This window comes from Nycticebus coucang, chromosome 10 (genome assembly GCF_027406575.1).
Source record: "Nycticebus coucang isolate mNycCou1 chromosome 10, mNycCou1.pri, whole genome shotgun sequence".
Taxonomy (NCBI): Eukaryota; Metazoa; Chordata; class Mammalia; order Primates; family Lorisidae; genus Nycticebus; species Nycticebus coucang.
Window position 1 is genome coordinate 70,284,928 of NC_069789.1, and position 17,515 is coordinate 70,302,442.

General features: G+C 34.6%; 1 protein-coding gene across 1 annotated transcript in view; it reads right to left on the reverse strand.

Moving 5' to 3' along the window:
* Positions 1-15,768, reverse strand: part of RGS18 (regulator of G protein signaling 18) — a 29,251-nt gene extending 13,483 nt beyond the window's left edge. Inside the window, exons 1-3 of the mRNA XM_053607811.1 lie at positions 15,470-15,768; positions 14,916-15,017; positions 13,806-13,867 (exon numbers count right to left, since the gene is read on the reverse strand). Coding sequence (XP_053463786.1) covers positions 13,806-13,867; positions 14,916-15,017; positions 15,470-15,588 — 283 coding nt within the window. The 5' untranslated portion in view covers positions 15,589-15,768. The remainder of the gene's footprint in view (positions 1-13,805; positions 13,868-14,915; positions 15,018-15,469) is intronic.
* Between the last annotated feature and the right edge of the window lie 1,747 nt (positions 15,769-17,515).

Sequence of the window (17,515 nt, forward strand, 5' to 3'; positions counted from 1 at the left end):
TTTCAAAAGCTGAATATCTTACAAATGTGTCATTTCTCCCACAAGAGCTGTAAATTAAAAATCAACACTAGTAAGAATATGTTCCAGTTCCATCCATGTAAACATGAAAGAGGTAAAGTCTCCATCTTTCTTTAAGGCTGCATAATATTCCATGGTGTCTTCTTAGTAAAGTATCTCAAGAACTCAAGAAAAAGTATCCAATGTACTCAGCCCTACTATGAAACTAATGTATGGCTTTCACATGAAAACTATAACCCAGTTATAACCTAAGACTAGGGGGAAGAGGGAAAGGGAGGGGAGGGAGAAGGGCAGAGGGAGGGTGATTGCTGGGATTACACCTGCGGTGCATCTTACCAGGGTATATGTGAAACTTAGTAAATGTAGAATGTAAATGTCTTAACACAATAACTAAGAAAATGCCAGGAATGCTATGTTCACCAGTGTGATGAAAATGTGTCAAACGGTCTATAAAACCAGTGTATGGTGCCCCATGATCGCATTAATGTACACAGCTATGATTTAATAAAAAAAAAAAAATCCTAATTTCTAAAAATTAAAAAAAAAATCAACACTAGTAACATAGCTAAAGAAGGTCCAATTATTTGGAAACAAAATAAGACACTTATAAATAGTCCATATGTCAAACGTGAAATCGCAAAGGAAATTGAAAAATTGCTATAATTAAATCATAGTTAAAGTATAGCATATCAAAATTTGTGAGAACCCGCTTAAACAGTAGTTAAGATGGAAATTCATGCCATGAACTGGTGTGCTGGTATTAAAAAAAGGATATAAAAACCAAGTTCTAAGTTTCCACTTTAATAAGCCTGAAAAACAATAGGAAATTAAACCCACCAAAAGTAGAAAGGAAAAAAAATTAAAAACAAGAGCAAAAGTTTATATAATAGAAAGCAAAATGAAGAGAAGATTAACAAAGTCAAAACAAAGTGCAGAACCCCTCGCAAGACTGTTTCATATTAGGAAGCAAATCGGAGATGTTACCATGGATTATACTGCTATTATAAAAAATTATGTGAATATTATGCCTGACTTTATGCCAGTAAATAGAATTTATATGAAATGGGCAAATAGACTAAAAGAACAATAAAACCTATCCAAGCTGACACTGAAAAAGTGGAAAATCTGATATCCCTAATTCAATTAATAAATAGTTTCGTAATAAAATATCTCTCCTTCCAAAACAAACAAAACAAACAAACAAAAAAACCTTTGGGCACTTATCTGGTGAACTGCATCAAACATAAGAAAATGTTCCAATTTTGTTATTCTTATGCAATTTCTTCTAGAAAACAGAGAAGGGATAAATACTTTCTATCTCATCACATAAGGCTAGACTAACTCTAACATCAAAACCTGACAAATATATCTCTCCATCAACAACACAAAAAAATTAAAAAAAAGAAAAGAAAAGAAATAAAAGAGAAAGAAAATCACACACCAATATCTCTCATGATCATAGATGCAAAGATTCTGAATAACATAAAAAAATTAAATGTAGCATTTGTAAAGAGGAAGCTAACATTCTGGCATTATGGCTGGAAAATTGTGAAATGACAAACTTACAGCTTTCTTAGTCTGCTCAGTTCATTTGCACTTATATTTCCATTTCTTATACTCACTGCTTTCATGGTCAGTGACTATTTCTAATATAAAAAGTTCTATATAGAATGAAGCAGGATGAATGAAGCTCTGTTGCAGAATTATGGTATTAACTAAAAGGGTTTTTTTGCATTAATGCATGTTTAGAGGTTTTGAAGGTTACTAGCTGTTCATATGCATTACCTCATTTAATTTTCATTCAGATGCCTGAAATATCTCCTATATTCATTTTCATAGATGAGGAAACTAATGTTCAAATACGTTTAATTGCCCCAAATTTCACTTTCCAAAAAAAGACAAAAATAATTGAATGCTATCTCTCTCAGGAAGGCTATGCGGTAGGCAGAAAAATAACATCTCCAAAATTGTCCATTTCCTAATCCCCAGAACCTATGAATTTGCTACCTTACATGGAAAAAAAAAAAAAAAAAAAACTTTGCAATTGTGAATATGGTTAAGGACCTTGAGATGAGAAGATTATCAAGGTGGACCCAATTGAATCCCGTGAATTCTTAAAAATAGAACGCTGAATTTGGTAGTGTGAGCCAGTTATCCCAGATACTCAGGAGAACGAGGCAGGAGGTTCACTATAACCTAGGAGTTCAAGGCCAGGCTGACCCTATGTTAGAAAAAAGTACAAGAGAAAAGCAGAGGAGTGAGGAGGACTTGAATTCTGGTTGTTGGCTTTGAAGAAGGAAGAAAAAGGTCATGAGCCAAGGAATGTGGTCAATTTTAGAAGGCGGGTATCTTCATTTATTTTGTATACCCAAGGCTGGGTAATTGATAAAGCAAAGAGGTTCATTTGGGTCACAGTTCTTCACCAGGCACTGGCATCTGCCCATCTTCCAGGGAGGGCTTCTGTGCTGTATGAAAATGTGGTGGAAACAGTGAAAGGGGAAAATTGCTATGCAAAAATGAATCAAACCCAAGAGACAACCAGGCTTTGTAAAAACTCACTGTCCAAGAACTAATCCATCCCTCTGAGGACCAACCCAGTCAGACAGTAAGAACTCACTCACCACTGACAAAGTCACCAAGTCACTGAGGGATTTGACTCATGAGCTCAACACCTCCCCCAGGCCCAATCCCCCTACACCAACACGCTGGGGATCAAATTTCAGGATGCTATTAGGTGGGGACAAACTGTCTCCTGACCACCGCAGTGGGAATGGCCCTCAGTTTGTAGACAGCAAGAGTACAAAGACCTTAGTTTAAAACTGCAAAAAGTTTAACTTGCCAACAACCCAAAAGAGCAGGAAAGGATTCTTTCTCAGACCTTCCAAAAAAGGACAACAGCCTGGGGAAGCCTAAATTCTATTCTAATGAGACCCATCCTAGATTTCTGACTTACAGAACTACAAGAGAATAAAATCATGCTGTTTTGATTATTAAACTTTTGGTAAATTGTGACAGCAGCGAAAGGAAACTGATATAGTTCTCAAAGTATACTTTATATGTCACCATTCATTTCTTCTCTATATAGAATTTGTCCCCATTGTCATGAAGCATCATGTTACTAGGAGTCTTTTTAATATATTAGACTTCTAGGAACTTAACGTTTAAGAAAACAGTAGTCGCAAAAGGACACGACAACTTACAGCCACTTCTAAACCTTATAATATAGACTAAATCTGACTGCTGCCATAATGACCTGATGACATATTTTTCTTCTACACCACAGCTTCTTCCATTGCAGTTTTTACTGGGGTGTTAAAAAGGTTCTGCTGTTCCTTCTCCTCAGTATATCGACCCTGACCACCAGATGTCAGTAGTTAGATGTTAGTGAAGAAACTAGGGAGCCTAAGTAATCCTTAGTAGGTTAGGCTCAATAGAGAGGGCATTGCAAGACTGACCCAAATTTTAGAAGCTGTCTACTGTCTTCAGATGCTCGGAAGATAATTCTCAAACACAAGTATATGATGAAGGCCTTCGTGCTGAGGGGCTCCCAAGTGAGTCAGCACACTCTGACCGCTGATAAGAAGCAAGAGTGATCAATGGGAGGGATATTTAATCACCCTTCTCATTTCTCTGACTCGGTTAGTGTATTATTGTCAAGGCTTATTTCTCACACTGAACAGTGTGCTTTTCTCAGAATGTAAAAAAGAAATATAAATGGACAATTGTTCTTTGAAGCATTTGACACATAGTATATGTCCCCCAAATACCTGACAATATACTATAGGTTTTCAGGTAAAATTCTCTCTCTACCAAAGTAACTGCCAAAGTGAACAGCAGGTAGTGAGATGTGCTGCTGCACCAGGGCTTATTAGCACATAAGTGCCACTCAGATTTCTGCCCTGTAGTGTGTCCCCTCTTGGTTTTCTTTCCCAAAACTCCTTTTACCATCTGCATCTCAGTACTTGGGCTTGTTAAAAAAAACAGTTTGTGCCATTACTATTGTCGAAGACTACCTTCCTTTACTTTCTGAAAACTAAATTGCAGTATCCTCAAGACTAGGGGTGAAACTGAAGCCTTAGGCTAATGAGGGGGGGGGAAGCAGAAAGAGGGATGGAGGGAGGGGGGTGGGGCCTTGGTGTGTGTCACACTTTATGGGGGCAAGACATGATTGCAAGAGGGACTTTACCTAACAATTGCAATCAGTGTAACCTGGCTTATTGTACCCTCAATGAATCCCCAACAATAAAAAAGAAAACTGACTACTAATTGACAGCAGCTTGAAAATGTCTTTCTTTTCCATTTATGTAACTTAAAAAATGGTTGTATTGCCTAGTCTCTGACTTAACTTTCCTTCTTGTCTTCTTTCTCCCCTCTGTCTTCTCCTGTAATGGTCCTGGAAGGAAATAAGGAGACTAAGACACAACATGTCTTTCAAACCCTAAAATTCAGGTGCCCTCAAACTTTTTAAACAGGGGGCCAGTTCACTGTCCCTCAGACTGTTGGAGGGCTGGATTATAGTTTAAAAAAAAACTATGAACAAATTCCTATGCACACTGCACATATCTTATGGAAGCAAATACAATCACACGGCTTCATGTGGCCCGTGGGCCGCAGTTTGAGGACCCCTGCAAATCATCATTGAAGTAGAATATTGAAATGTGGGGCAATGTTAGTTCTCTCAAAGCAAAATAAAAATGAAAACAATCATCAGTACACGAACTGGCTTAAGCTAAAGTTTAGGTAGTTATCTCCATCCTTAGCTAGACCCGTAAAAAAATTTTCTTCTTGAGAACTTTCCCCCTTGATGAATATTTAGTGTAAAAGAAATCAGCTGCTTAACACCCATACTTCCTTCCTCTTTCATTTTTCAAAGATTTGTCCTTTTTCCTCAAAATTACTATCCATTTTTACTGGATTAAATTCTTAAAAAATTATATTCTCTTGATTTATCTGTAATAACTATCTTTAGAACTGATAAAATTTTAAATTTTCTAATGAAATTCTAAAGTTTCTTATTTGTTACTGCAGGGTCAGTATCTCGGTATGCTTTGCTTGGTAGTTGCTATAAAGCAGGTTTCTGAAGAAAATGTCTTGGCTAGATATTATGAAACAATTGGAAGCAAGACAACAAAGTGATGGTGAGAACATTTTTAGGGAACCCTAATTTTTAAAAAAGTAGTTATGTGGAAATGTGCCCTAGGCTGATATTAAAAATTGTACTGTTGGGTGTTATTATTTTGTCTATGATATAGGGACTGCCTTCTCTCTTTTCACAATAAGAGGAATTTTAGCTTGTCCTTACTTGATCCTCTGTTACTATTTAAATTGAAAAAGCTAAGTTGGCAAAATACAATGCTTGCTACATTAAAATGAGAGAACAGTCTGTTCCAGGTCAGATCTAGTCTAGAAAGAAGTTTCTATTTCTTTTGGTTTAAAAATTAAGTTGTACTGGCCCCAGTTACGGGATGAACTTTTTAAATTTCAATTTACTGTGTTCTAGCTGTATGTCATGCAAAAATAGGAATATATTTGTTTTTAATTAACAAATTATTCCTAAAATGATGTATTAAATAATTGTCATGATTACAGATGGATACAGTCATTACTTTTCTTATTAATATATCTCAATTATAATAAAATGTTTTGTACTGACAGCTAAAAGGACTTGTCCCTATAACAGACAACTGAAATTGTTATTTCTTAGAAATAACTTTCTTACCTATCTCTTAATTATATTTATCAAACAGTATGAACCCAGGGACTGTGTTATATATTTGAAAGACTATTATTTACAATAGTTAGAAGTATTAAGTGTCTGAGGTTTTAGCACGTTGCTCTATGCCTTTTATTGGCACAATTCAATCTAATTTTTATATAAGCCTGTGGAGTAAGTCTTGTTATACTCATGTTTATAGATGAAGTTGATATTCAGAAATGTAAGTCGCCCTAAATCTTACAGCTGGCAAAAGATAGCACAGGTGATGGAACCCAGGTTCATCTTGTTTAAAATTAGAAATTTTACAACTGAACAGCTATAAAGCAAAGTTTCTACTGTTGAGAAATATGGAAATTAATGGGCAAGATAGCTCTGTATGAACCAAGGACTGAGGAAGGGCAATTGCAAGAATGAACTTAATTCTATTTGAAGCCGAAGAGAAAAATCATCCTGCATGAAATTCAAATAGAAGTCTTCCAGAACATAATACAAACATTATTTCAAATGTAGTCCTTTAACTAATTCACACAGCATGAGTGTCAATGCTGTGCCAGCTGCTGTGCTCTGGAATATTATGCACAAGCCGTTCGTTACCATGGTTAGTCTTGAGCTTGATACAGACCTTCAAAATGAAGTCACAGCACTAATACCAAGAAAACTGCTGTGTGTGCTGTGAGAGCTCAGGATGCCTTAACCAAAATGAATGGGTTGTTGGTGTAATATGAATATAATAGTGGAAAAACAAATACTAATTCAAGAAAAGAATGCATGAATGATAAATGAGAGAAGAGTTCATTTATATAAAATTTAAGTAAATTACTTTTTAAAAAGAAATATGCTATGTTGTGCAAGATCATCCCGACATATTAGTTACTTCCCGTTTCTCTTACTCTCTTTGGGCAGCTGCATTAAGTCAGGTTACGAGGGAACCGTCCCTCACACAGAGGCAGGAACTTACTAAACAGTCCTTTAGGAGGCAGCAGTGGTGAATGCAGCTGCCAAAAGGGCTTGATAGAACCTGGGATTAGAATTCACACTGGAAGAAGCTGGCTCAATGTGTCATACAAATATGAAATGCTTGTAATTGCATGTTTCTAAATTGAAACTCTGGCATCTGTTGGAGTATTTTTCTGATGCCAAGAAACCAAATGAAACAAAGTCAAGAAACTCTGAAGTTGGAAACCCAAATACTGTTTAATAGCCTATGTACTAAATTGTGTTGTTTCTTCCTTAATATCTGGCTTTATAACTCTGGCCTGCCGTAGAATGTTGTGGTTTCTTTTGAAATAATGACTTATTTATCCGATCCATTATAATTTGCACTGAATTTTATTTATTTTTATTCCTTAGATAGATTAAGGAATTGAGTGTTTGTTATGGGTCAACTCGAGTCAGAAATTTAATTTTATAGAAGAACACTGGAATCCCTTATCTTGCAGTAAATTGGTAACCGAAAATTGGGAAGAGTTATTTGAAAAGCCATAAGGTGAAAGTGTAAGAAGTACTCATTTCCTTCCTCAAAAAACAAAGTACACATTTCCTGCAGCCCTTTCTTAATAAGTACTTCACATAGTATATTCAGTTCATATTTTTAAATCAAAGGAATGCAATGACTTACATATCCTACTGTGGCTGTCCTCAGACATATACTTAGTAGAATCATAATTTAGAGAGTTAAAAAGTCCAAGTACACTCACTCACTAATAAGAACATTAAAAATGCTGTAATAATTTGTAATGACCAGGTGCACAGAGAAAATGAACAGTTATGTAGTAATGGGAAGGTTTTTTTTATTGATAGGGGCTCCCCTCATAAGAAATGACGTTCTCATTTCAACCCTCAGTTATGAAATCTGTGAGATGATTAGAACATATCTATAAATCAGTCACTCTTCTATATTCTAGGTATGAACCTATAAACCCTGCAAAACTTCTGATAAGGTTTACCACCAACTAAACATGTTTAAACTCTACTTGTTACCTTTCTACAAATTGTTTAAGTCTTATTTATCCACCTCCATTTATCCATTGCTATCTTTCTCTTATTATAGAAATAAAATCTAGGGATCATCGATTCACCCTTTTTCTTTGTTCTCTTCCTTTATTTTCTCACTCTACAGCGTACATACACTTTCAATCAATAAGTCACCAAGTTCATCCATTTTCTTTCCAAAATAGTCTCTACCTTGAGATCAGCTTTTATATCTACAGCAAACACATGGGTAGTTCATATTATATGCAGAAAAATTTAACCTTTATATCCATCAGAGATAGCTTTCTAACACATAAATTCTTGCAGAATTTGTCCCCAGCATGATTTTCCAATGTGTTTATTACATGACCTCGGTGAAAATAAACTGCTTGCTTTTTTAGATTATGTCAAAACTTATTATTTCTCTAACTATTTTCATGCCTTTTTCTCTGCTCAGAAATTACCTTTTGAATTACCTGTTGAATTCTTGCATGCATATGTTTCACCTGTTTGAAGGACTTTCTAGAATCTATATGATATTTTGCAAACTCTATAGCATTTTAAAAACTAGCCAATTGGGCGGCGCCTGTGGCTCAGTGAGTAGGGCGCCGGCCCCATATGCCGAGGGTGGCGAGTTCAAACCCAGCCCCGGCCAAACTGCAACCAAAAAATGGCCGGGCGTTGTGGCTGGCGCCTGTGGTCCCAGCTACTCGGGAGGCTGAGGCAAGAGAATCGCTTCAGCCCAGGAGTTGGAGGTTGCTGTGAGCCGTGTGACGCCACGGCACTCTGCCCGAGGGCGGTACAGTGAGACTCTGTCTCTACAAAAAAAAAAAAAAAAAAACTAGCCAATTATTTTCAACTATGTGTTATTCATCAGTATCATCTTGCTTTCAAATGCCTTACATAGAACCACGTAAATATATGTATACAAATAAACACACATATATGTGTATACTGTATGTATATAATATTTTATTGGCTTTAATTGGTTTTATCAGTTCAAATTAATAGAATTTACCTTTACAAATTCAGTCAATGAAAAAAACAGATGAAGGCTATCTTTTAAATTTATGGTTATGACAGATATACTCTGATACTGGTTTTGATTTATTAGTACTTTTTGTTTTTATTAAATAGCTTTCAGAAATTACTGGTAAATATATATGCGTACAGTTTTGAATTATAGACTTTAGTTATTCATTTTGAAAATTCAGAAAAATTTGCCAAAAAATAGGAATGGCAAAAAATAATTAGCCTAACAAAAGCCTAGAAACAGAGGAGGAACAGAGTGAAATTATTAGGGAACTTCATTGTATTAAAATTTACTATATAACATGTTTGAGTTCATCTTTTTTTTTATGGTTTTTGGCTGGGGCTGGGTTTGAACCCGCCACCTCCGGCATATGGGACCAGCGCCCTACTCACTGAGCCACAGGCGCCGCCCTGAGTTCATCTTTTAAAAAGTTATTTTAGAATAGGTTTAGGTTTACAGAAGGTTTCAGATATAGTTCAGAGTTCCAATACACTCCAATTTCAATTTCACCTACTATAATATTAACATGTTACATTGGTTGGTACATTTGTTATCCTTAGTGAACTAATATTGATATATCCTTATTAACTGAAGTCCATCCTTTGTTCAGGTTTCCTGAGATTTTTATTTTCTGTTTTTTTTTTTTTTTTTTAATTACAAAGGAGATAAACTAGATGAATAAAAAAGAATATCAAAACACCTCCCTGACTCCTCTGGTTTCTGTGGAACACAGCAAAAACTGGTGACCGTTCTGTTTTATGCTCATCAGTCCACAGTCTGTCACCTAAGCCACCCTCTCTTTTTCAAATTATATTTCTCAAGAAAGGATTACTTTTAAAAAAATTTCCCCAAGTAAATAGCACCATTTAATGCCCCATGCGTATGTTGGCTCTTTTCTGGGATGGTCCTTATTTTTCCCTGTCCAACTAGTGAATTTTGATGAATCTTCTAAAACCCGGGGTAGAAGCCATCATTCTGTGGTTCCCTTCCTAAAGCTGATTAAAATCATTCTACAATAATTTCAATATCAGCTGTTTTTGTCAAACTGAAACCTCAGATTTCAAGGTATTTTGTTTGGTTTGTCACTTCATTTCTCATTTGACTAAATTTAATACTTTTTCCATTTCCTTTTTACAGACATGACATACGGTATTTGAGAAAATTACACATTTAACCAAATGGAAAATGTATAACATTTGATAGAGCAAGGTCTTTGGAGTGCTTGTATGTGTAGGATATTTCTCTTAAACAGATATATATATATATATATATATATATGTACTGTATATAAGTATATGTATTTCCCAAGAGTCAAGTCAATAAAAGTGAGCTGAATTTAACCACTGAAGCCAAGAGACTTCTTTTAGGTAATCATTTTAAGATTTATGATTAAAAGATATTTATAATTTAATATTACAATAGACATTGTAATGACAAATATTCAATGTTTTTTAATTGAATAAATTAATATTAAGAAAATAATTTTTTATGAATTCAATACAATCTACTTAGCACTTTGATCATGTAAGATGATAAAAATGTCCCAATGGACCCATGCTACTTGTCTTTTATTCATGTTATCTCCTCTTGGTTTAAATTGCTGACAGTTGACAGCTCGTCAATCTTTCTGTCAACTGAGAAAACTGTGAAAAGAGGCAGCAGCAGATTTAAGTTGGCCCACTTGGTCTGGACTACTGCTAAAGAATGAATTCTGGGGGTGAGGATTTTCTGTAGAACTAATTTATTAGCTCAGCCTTTCTTCACTTTGAATGGGTAATGAGAGTTAATGAAATTATTATGCACTGCAGGTGTAATCCCACCAACTCCATCCATGTAAACATGAAAGAGGTAGTCTCCATCTTTCTTTAAGGCTGCATAATATTCCATGGCATACATATACCACAATTTATTAATCCATTCGTGGATCTATGGGCACTTGGGCTTTTTCCATGACTTAGCAATTGTGAATTGGGCTGCAATAAACATTCTGGTACAAATATCTTTGTTATAATGTGATTTTTGGTCTTCTGGGTATATACCTAGTACAGGAATTATAGGATTGAATGGCAGATCTATTTTTAGATCTCTAAGCATGTGAAACTTAGTAAATGTAGAATATAAATGTCTTAACACAGTAACTAAGAAAATGCCAGGAAGGCTATGTTAACCAGTGTGATGAAAATGTGTCAAACTGTTTATAAAACCAGTGTATGGTGCCCCATGATCGCATTAATGTACACAGCTATGATTTAATATTAATAAAAAAGAAATTATTATATACTAATTTTTTAAGTTAAAGAAATAAATCCAATCTACTACCAATTAGAATTTTAGCACACTAACTGATGCTACCCAATTGGGAGTAGACTAGAAACAGAAAAATACTATTAAACTTGGTAATTATTATTTTTCACAAAACCAGTAATCATTGACATTTGTACAGTGTCTAAGATTTATTGGTATCTCATATAATCCTGACAGAAATCTATTTCTTTCTTTTTTTTTTTTCTTTAGAGATAGATTCTCACTTTAATGCCCTCCGTAGAGTTAGCTCACAGCAACCTCCAACTCCTGGGCTTAGGCAATTCTCCTGCCTCAGCCTCCTGAGCAGCTGGCACCACAGGCGCCCGCCACAATGCCCGGCTATTTTTTTGTTGCAGTTTGGCCAGGGCCAGGCTCAAACCCACCACCCTCGGTATATGGGGCTGGCACCCTAACCACTAAGCCACAGGCACTGCCCAGAAATCTATTTCTATTGGAGATAAAACATCATCTCCACCTACCATTGAAGAGGCTGAAAGAGTGATTAGGGAGCTTAACTGAGATTGCCTAGCCATTTATGTTGCAGGAGAAAACCAAATCTCAAATCTCCTCTGCTCTAACTTTTTCCTAGCAACAAATTGAGTTATATTATTTGAGCATTTTATACTTTTGTATCGTTTCAGGTTAACTTGAGAGTACAATGTTTGCATTTGTTACGTAGAATCCCTCTTATACTTGTGTCCTGTTCCCAAAGGATGTGCCGATGTGCCATGTAATGCAAACGTTGTGCCCATTAAGTAGGAGCACAGCCATCCTCCTCCCTCCTCCCCCTTCCTCCCCCATCATCCCCCACCTTGAATTGATTTGAGTTTTTCTGTTATGATGCTCTAATGTGGGCATGTATTAGATCATCTACTGACTTAATGTTAGTATAGAGTACATTGGATTCTTTCTCCTCCCTTCTTGTGATACTTTACTAAGAATAATAAGCATTTAATATTTTCAAGGTGACATGCCAGGTTTGGGAATCCACAGAAGACATCTTGTTCTTTCTAATAAATAGTTAAATTGTATAAAAATGAATTCCACTTCTTTGTCTTTTTTTCCTTGCTCTGCCTGGAGAAGAGACTAAAGAGTGGTGATGTATAAAAATGTTGGAAGTAAGAAGAAATTAAAGATAAATTGGGGAACACAAACTATGGAGGAAAGTTTTACACAGATTGTTGTAATTAATCTGTTAATTAACAACAAATAAAATATTCTATCTGGACCAAGACAGTGTAGTATGACAATGAGGGCAGGATACCTCTGACATATACTTGGAAAGAATTTTAACAGTAGTTAATAAATTATTGGATACTGGAAATTAGGAAAACTCTGTACAATAGAGAGAGTGATCCCAAAATAGAGAGGGATAGTAGGATTAAGGAACATAGGAGAAAGAAGTGACAAGTTCTATTTTGGTCAGCACAAACTCCTTACTACTCTTCATTCTCATTGATTACATCCTTGTCTAAATTGAAACCTTGATTTCTTCACTTACATTTTCTTTCTATGAGTCAGTATTACAATTAAGAAGCAGACATCTATTTTCACCAGAAGAGGGAAAGTGTTCAGGGATAATCTGAGGAAACAGAATTCTCATGTCAGCAAATTCAGGGACTCATGAACAGGTCATCAAAACCTTGTAGAAAGCTTAAACAATTAGGGAGGAGAGAGAAAACAGAAGATGAGGCCAGACAAGAAAATCTGCTGTTATATCCGTTGAAGTATTTGAGAGCGAATTACAGATGCTCCATATGCAGCTGCTTTCCTTATAGGAACCCCTTCTTCCAGTAGAGACCTTAGCATGAGAAACCCACTGGCAGTGCTATAAACAGTAAGGAGAACAGTGGGGCTAGTTTCACCTTAGAATGTTTTGGGAAAGCGCTAGGATGTGTGAATCTTGTAGACAAAGACTAAGGTAAAGTGCAGAAAAAGTTCGAAGTGCAAATAAAGCTGTGGACTTGAGGAAGTATGTGAACGTTTGGTAATGATAATGTTGCATTTTTCAGCAGACTTCACCAGGTCCAGTGTAGAAATTATAAACCCTGTGGTTGCCCAGCCTCATCCCCTACACCGTTCAACTGGTCAGTTTTGCTATCTGAAAGGAATCATGAACTGAATAAAGAGGAAGTTCACTGACCTGCTACCTTACATAAATCAACCCTAAATAGTAGCAATCCAGGTAGCCAGCCTTCCAACCCATGTTTTACAGTAGTGTTGCAGAGTCAATACCTGTCCTTACCCTCCATCTCAGATACACCAATTTTCAACTTTTCTACAAGATTCTGCTTTAAAAATAGTAGATTGACAGAAAGTCACAGAGTGAAGAATTTATAATTTTTAAAAATTATTGTCATGAGAGCGTTCTGGATATCCAAGCAAAAAAGTTACTTAAAAATTGCATTAAAATTATTTTAAAATAATAATGTAGTTACTCTGTTAATCATGGATTTAATAAAACCTAGGGTCTTATTAAAAAAATCAGAAAACTTAAAAATTTGAAACTGTTAACTAGGGTATAAAGAAACAATTACTCTTTCATCCATAATGAGTACCTCTTAACAAAATGAGACATATTTAAAAATGTTTGCCATTAGTTGAGCATTCTATTGTTTAGTTACTTCTGTCTATCAAAAATCCAAATTACTAGAAAGTAATGATCAGGCAAGATTTTTATGACAGCTTGTTTTGCATAATTGCAGACATAGTTTGTGTAGTTTTCTGTTAAGGGATAAAGTATTTGGTGAAAATACCACTAACCTCTATGGGAAAGCAGTTTGTCAAATGATTCACCCCATTTCACTGCTTCTTCAGGGGAGACTCTGTTCAAGAAACAAAATGTTTTATAATACAGTATGCAGAAAGTCTGTTTATTAATCTGTTCTAACACATGTTGTATTATTGCTCTTTTTAAATCTATTTTAAAGGGTTTCTGCTTTGATTATAATATAATGAAAGTTATAATTACATTAGAAATGTCAAAACCATTGTTTGATTTTGTTTTGGATTTTGCCTATTGAATGAGATGTTAAAATAGCATTATTTTCTTATGAGTGTGTCAATTGTTTTATTTTTGGATTAAAAATTAATCATTTTTTAGATTAAAAATCACAAAAAACATGAAGAAATCAGGTCAACTATCTTTTTAAATTCATTAACCTAAACTGACAGTAACTTTCAGTCAAAAAAAATATTTTTTTTTCACTGCAATTTCCTTGAAGCACTAACCACAGCATGCTGCAATTTTTTTTTTTTTTTAAACAGATACAGGAAGTTTGACTAATGAAGTTTCAAAGGGATTAGAAATACAAGACATTTTTAATATAAGAAATATTTTAGAGATGTTGATAAGGTAGAAAGTTGAATATGTTTTCCTGGATCTTTCATAGGTCATATTCAAATTTGGAAGAATTTGTATTAAATTAGTATTAAAGCAATTTCAGTTTCTTTTGGAATTAAAGAAATGATAAAAATTACAAAATATCTTCTATTTGTGCTTCACTTGCTGCTGTATCTTGGGCATTTTTTCAAACTACTGAGGAAAGAGATGAACAGCTCTTCACTGTGACAACATTGCGTTGTGAAAACTCTTATATTAATGAGTATTTTATCAGGTTACGAGGAGTAAAATATATCATTTAAAATTGACAGGTATAAAACTTTAACAGAGTACTTCCAAGGATTCATATGATTATTTAATTCTAACTCTCAAGGTGGTTTAATTTTATGAAATATTTCTAGTTTCTTAAAATGTTCTTTATATTACTGCATATTTTCCAATAAAATACAGAAATTCCTAATTTCCTTTTTCTTAAATCTTCAATGACAGAATCAGCCAAATCTCCTTTAAAAGAATGAAAAGTTATTCACCTTGTTTCTTTGGCGAATTTCCCAGATCTACCGGAGTGGGTCTCTTCATGAAACTCAAGTTTCTGCACAAGAAGACTTAGCCTATTTCTTTTTTCTTTTGCTCTATGATGAAAAGGCATTAGTTTCAGGACAAGTCAGATAACCCTTAAAATCTCTCCTGCTGACCACAAGACAAGGTTGGCCTTGGTAAACACCCCCCAACACACACACAAACACACATGTACACTCATAAATCCCATTTAAATAATATATTTGTCAAAGTATTAGGATAGCATATGTGAAATACATTTCTCTTCTTCCTCAGTGAAAGTCATGCATTTTAACAAAGATTGTGCTAGTTCTTTTTAGTGACTATAATTGTTACATTTTCTTTTAATGAGAACACTTTACATATAACAGTTACGTACTCCTCATAAATAAAAAGACTTTTTTCAATTGCAGCAGTACAACAAATATATTTTCAACCAAATACTTAAAAAATAACTGTTAACAAGTAGTCAAATTCAATCATGTTTGTAGAAGTTCAAAGCCGACACCAAATTTTTTAACCTTACCTGATTTGGGCTTCTTTGCTTGCCTCTTCTTTTCCTGAACCATGTATTAACTTGAAAAAAGTTTTTTCTCTTGATTCACACATGTTTAATTGAGAAGGGAAAACCAGTGATGTTTCCATCTTCTCTCTCCAAAATGAAGAGATATCTAATTTATTACATCCTTTTATAATTCACTTGTTCATACTATTCTAAAGTTATACATGGTAGAATAAAAAGTTATCTCAACTCTTCCAGCGATGCTTACAAAACAAAAGTCATAGGCCAAGCTTCTGCCTCTGCAAAAATGTAGAACTGGGGAACTGAAATACGGTTTGGTACTGACGTGTTTAAGGAAATGATACTACAAATTTGCAAAATGCCCCATGTTCTCCAAGATAAAGGCTAGTATTACAACAGTGCAACTTCTCCTTCAAGTTTCTGCAACCAGAATGATGCTTTACTAGTCCGAGATGACACTGTCATTTCCCACAGGAACTTTTTAAAAAGGTTTTTTAATGTGTGAAGTGTGTGGTAAAACGTGTTGTGGTGAATTATTACACCAAATATTAGGAAATATTTTCCCTGTTCTTAAAAAAGTATTTTTTCTTATGACTTAGGCAAATTACATTTAATTGGCATAATGCTATGAATATTAATCACAATTGATTGACATATTGTATGAAAGTAAGATTATGGATCAGAGTTCTTATGGTTGAAAGGGATAGTAGAAAGAATTTAGTTCATAACTTTCAACCACAGGTTCATTGAATAACCTTAGATCTTTTTGAAATTTTTATCAGTCAGATATAAAATGGAATATAAAATAATATGGAAAGTGTTGTTGCTTAAATCTATATTTTCTTGCTTTAATATAAAAACTTTGCTATTTTGAATTTGCCTTCCTGATACTTTTGTTCTTAAAAATGTTCTTTTTAATGAAATGTTTTAATCAGAGATGGCAGTTTGAATATTTATTTTGTGTACTTACTCAAAAAGAAATGTTGACAACTCCAACTTGGGTTAGCCCACACTTCTTTCACTATTTTATGAAATCTAAAAGTATAAGAAATACTGATCTAGCAAATAACTCACATTTTATAGAAAAATAAATCAAGAAGCATGGCTATTGCAAAGTCCCAGAGAGAGGTCAGTGGGAGATCTGGAATTCTCAGAGCCTTTGATCACCAGTAGTATGAGCTTTAATCTTTCCACAGTAGGGAAGGTTTTAATTAATCTAAAATGGTATGAATTAAAAGCCAGGTTATACAAATCCAAAGGAAAATTTATTTTACTTTAAGTCTTTTTGAATTATTGATTTGCCAAGACAACAGCTATCAGAGATACCATGTAGGAGCTCAAAACATTCACTGATCTGAAATTAAAGAATGTTTAGTATGTATTTGAACTGCCTGATTCTATAACTGACTTTGAACATATTTTGACCTCCTCGCCTTGGCTGAAAATTATTAAAAATACTATATGTGATGGCCTTTTATGGCTAGAACTGGATGCTGATAATGTAGATTACTCTCCCTCCTGATGGTTCCTAGTATTAGTATCTACTATAGTTACATGAGCTTTAACGCGGTAAAGGTAAATGAGGGCAGAGGAAAATCATGGCGACAGGAGCATTAGCCAGTCCCCAAACTATAATTGAACTATGATAATCAGAGGAGTGAGACGCACAAACTTCCTAAACCATTGTTCATCAGATCTATTGAAACAGTGTGTAAGGTGTGCTCTCCACAATCCGCGGGACTATGGAGAAAAAAAAAATGGTGAAAATGTTTGCACACGTAAACAACTATGTAAAGTTCTTAAACAAATTTGAAAAGAGAAGTATGAATCTACTCTCTGTATATGTGGATAGATGGGAGCTGGAGCCGGAGTATAAGAAAAAGGTGGATATTAAAAAGTGACTTCAGCTAAAGAGCATTCTCTTTGGCACAATTATCTTTTAAATATTTTAAGCAGCAAGTAATCATCTTTTATAATTACCCAAATCTTTCCTTTCCAGCTCTCTCCACTGCTTTGTGTAGGTCTGAGTTTCCGTCTGTTATTATTTTC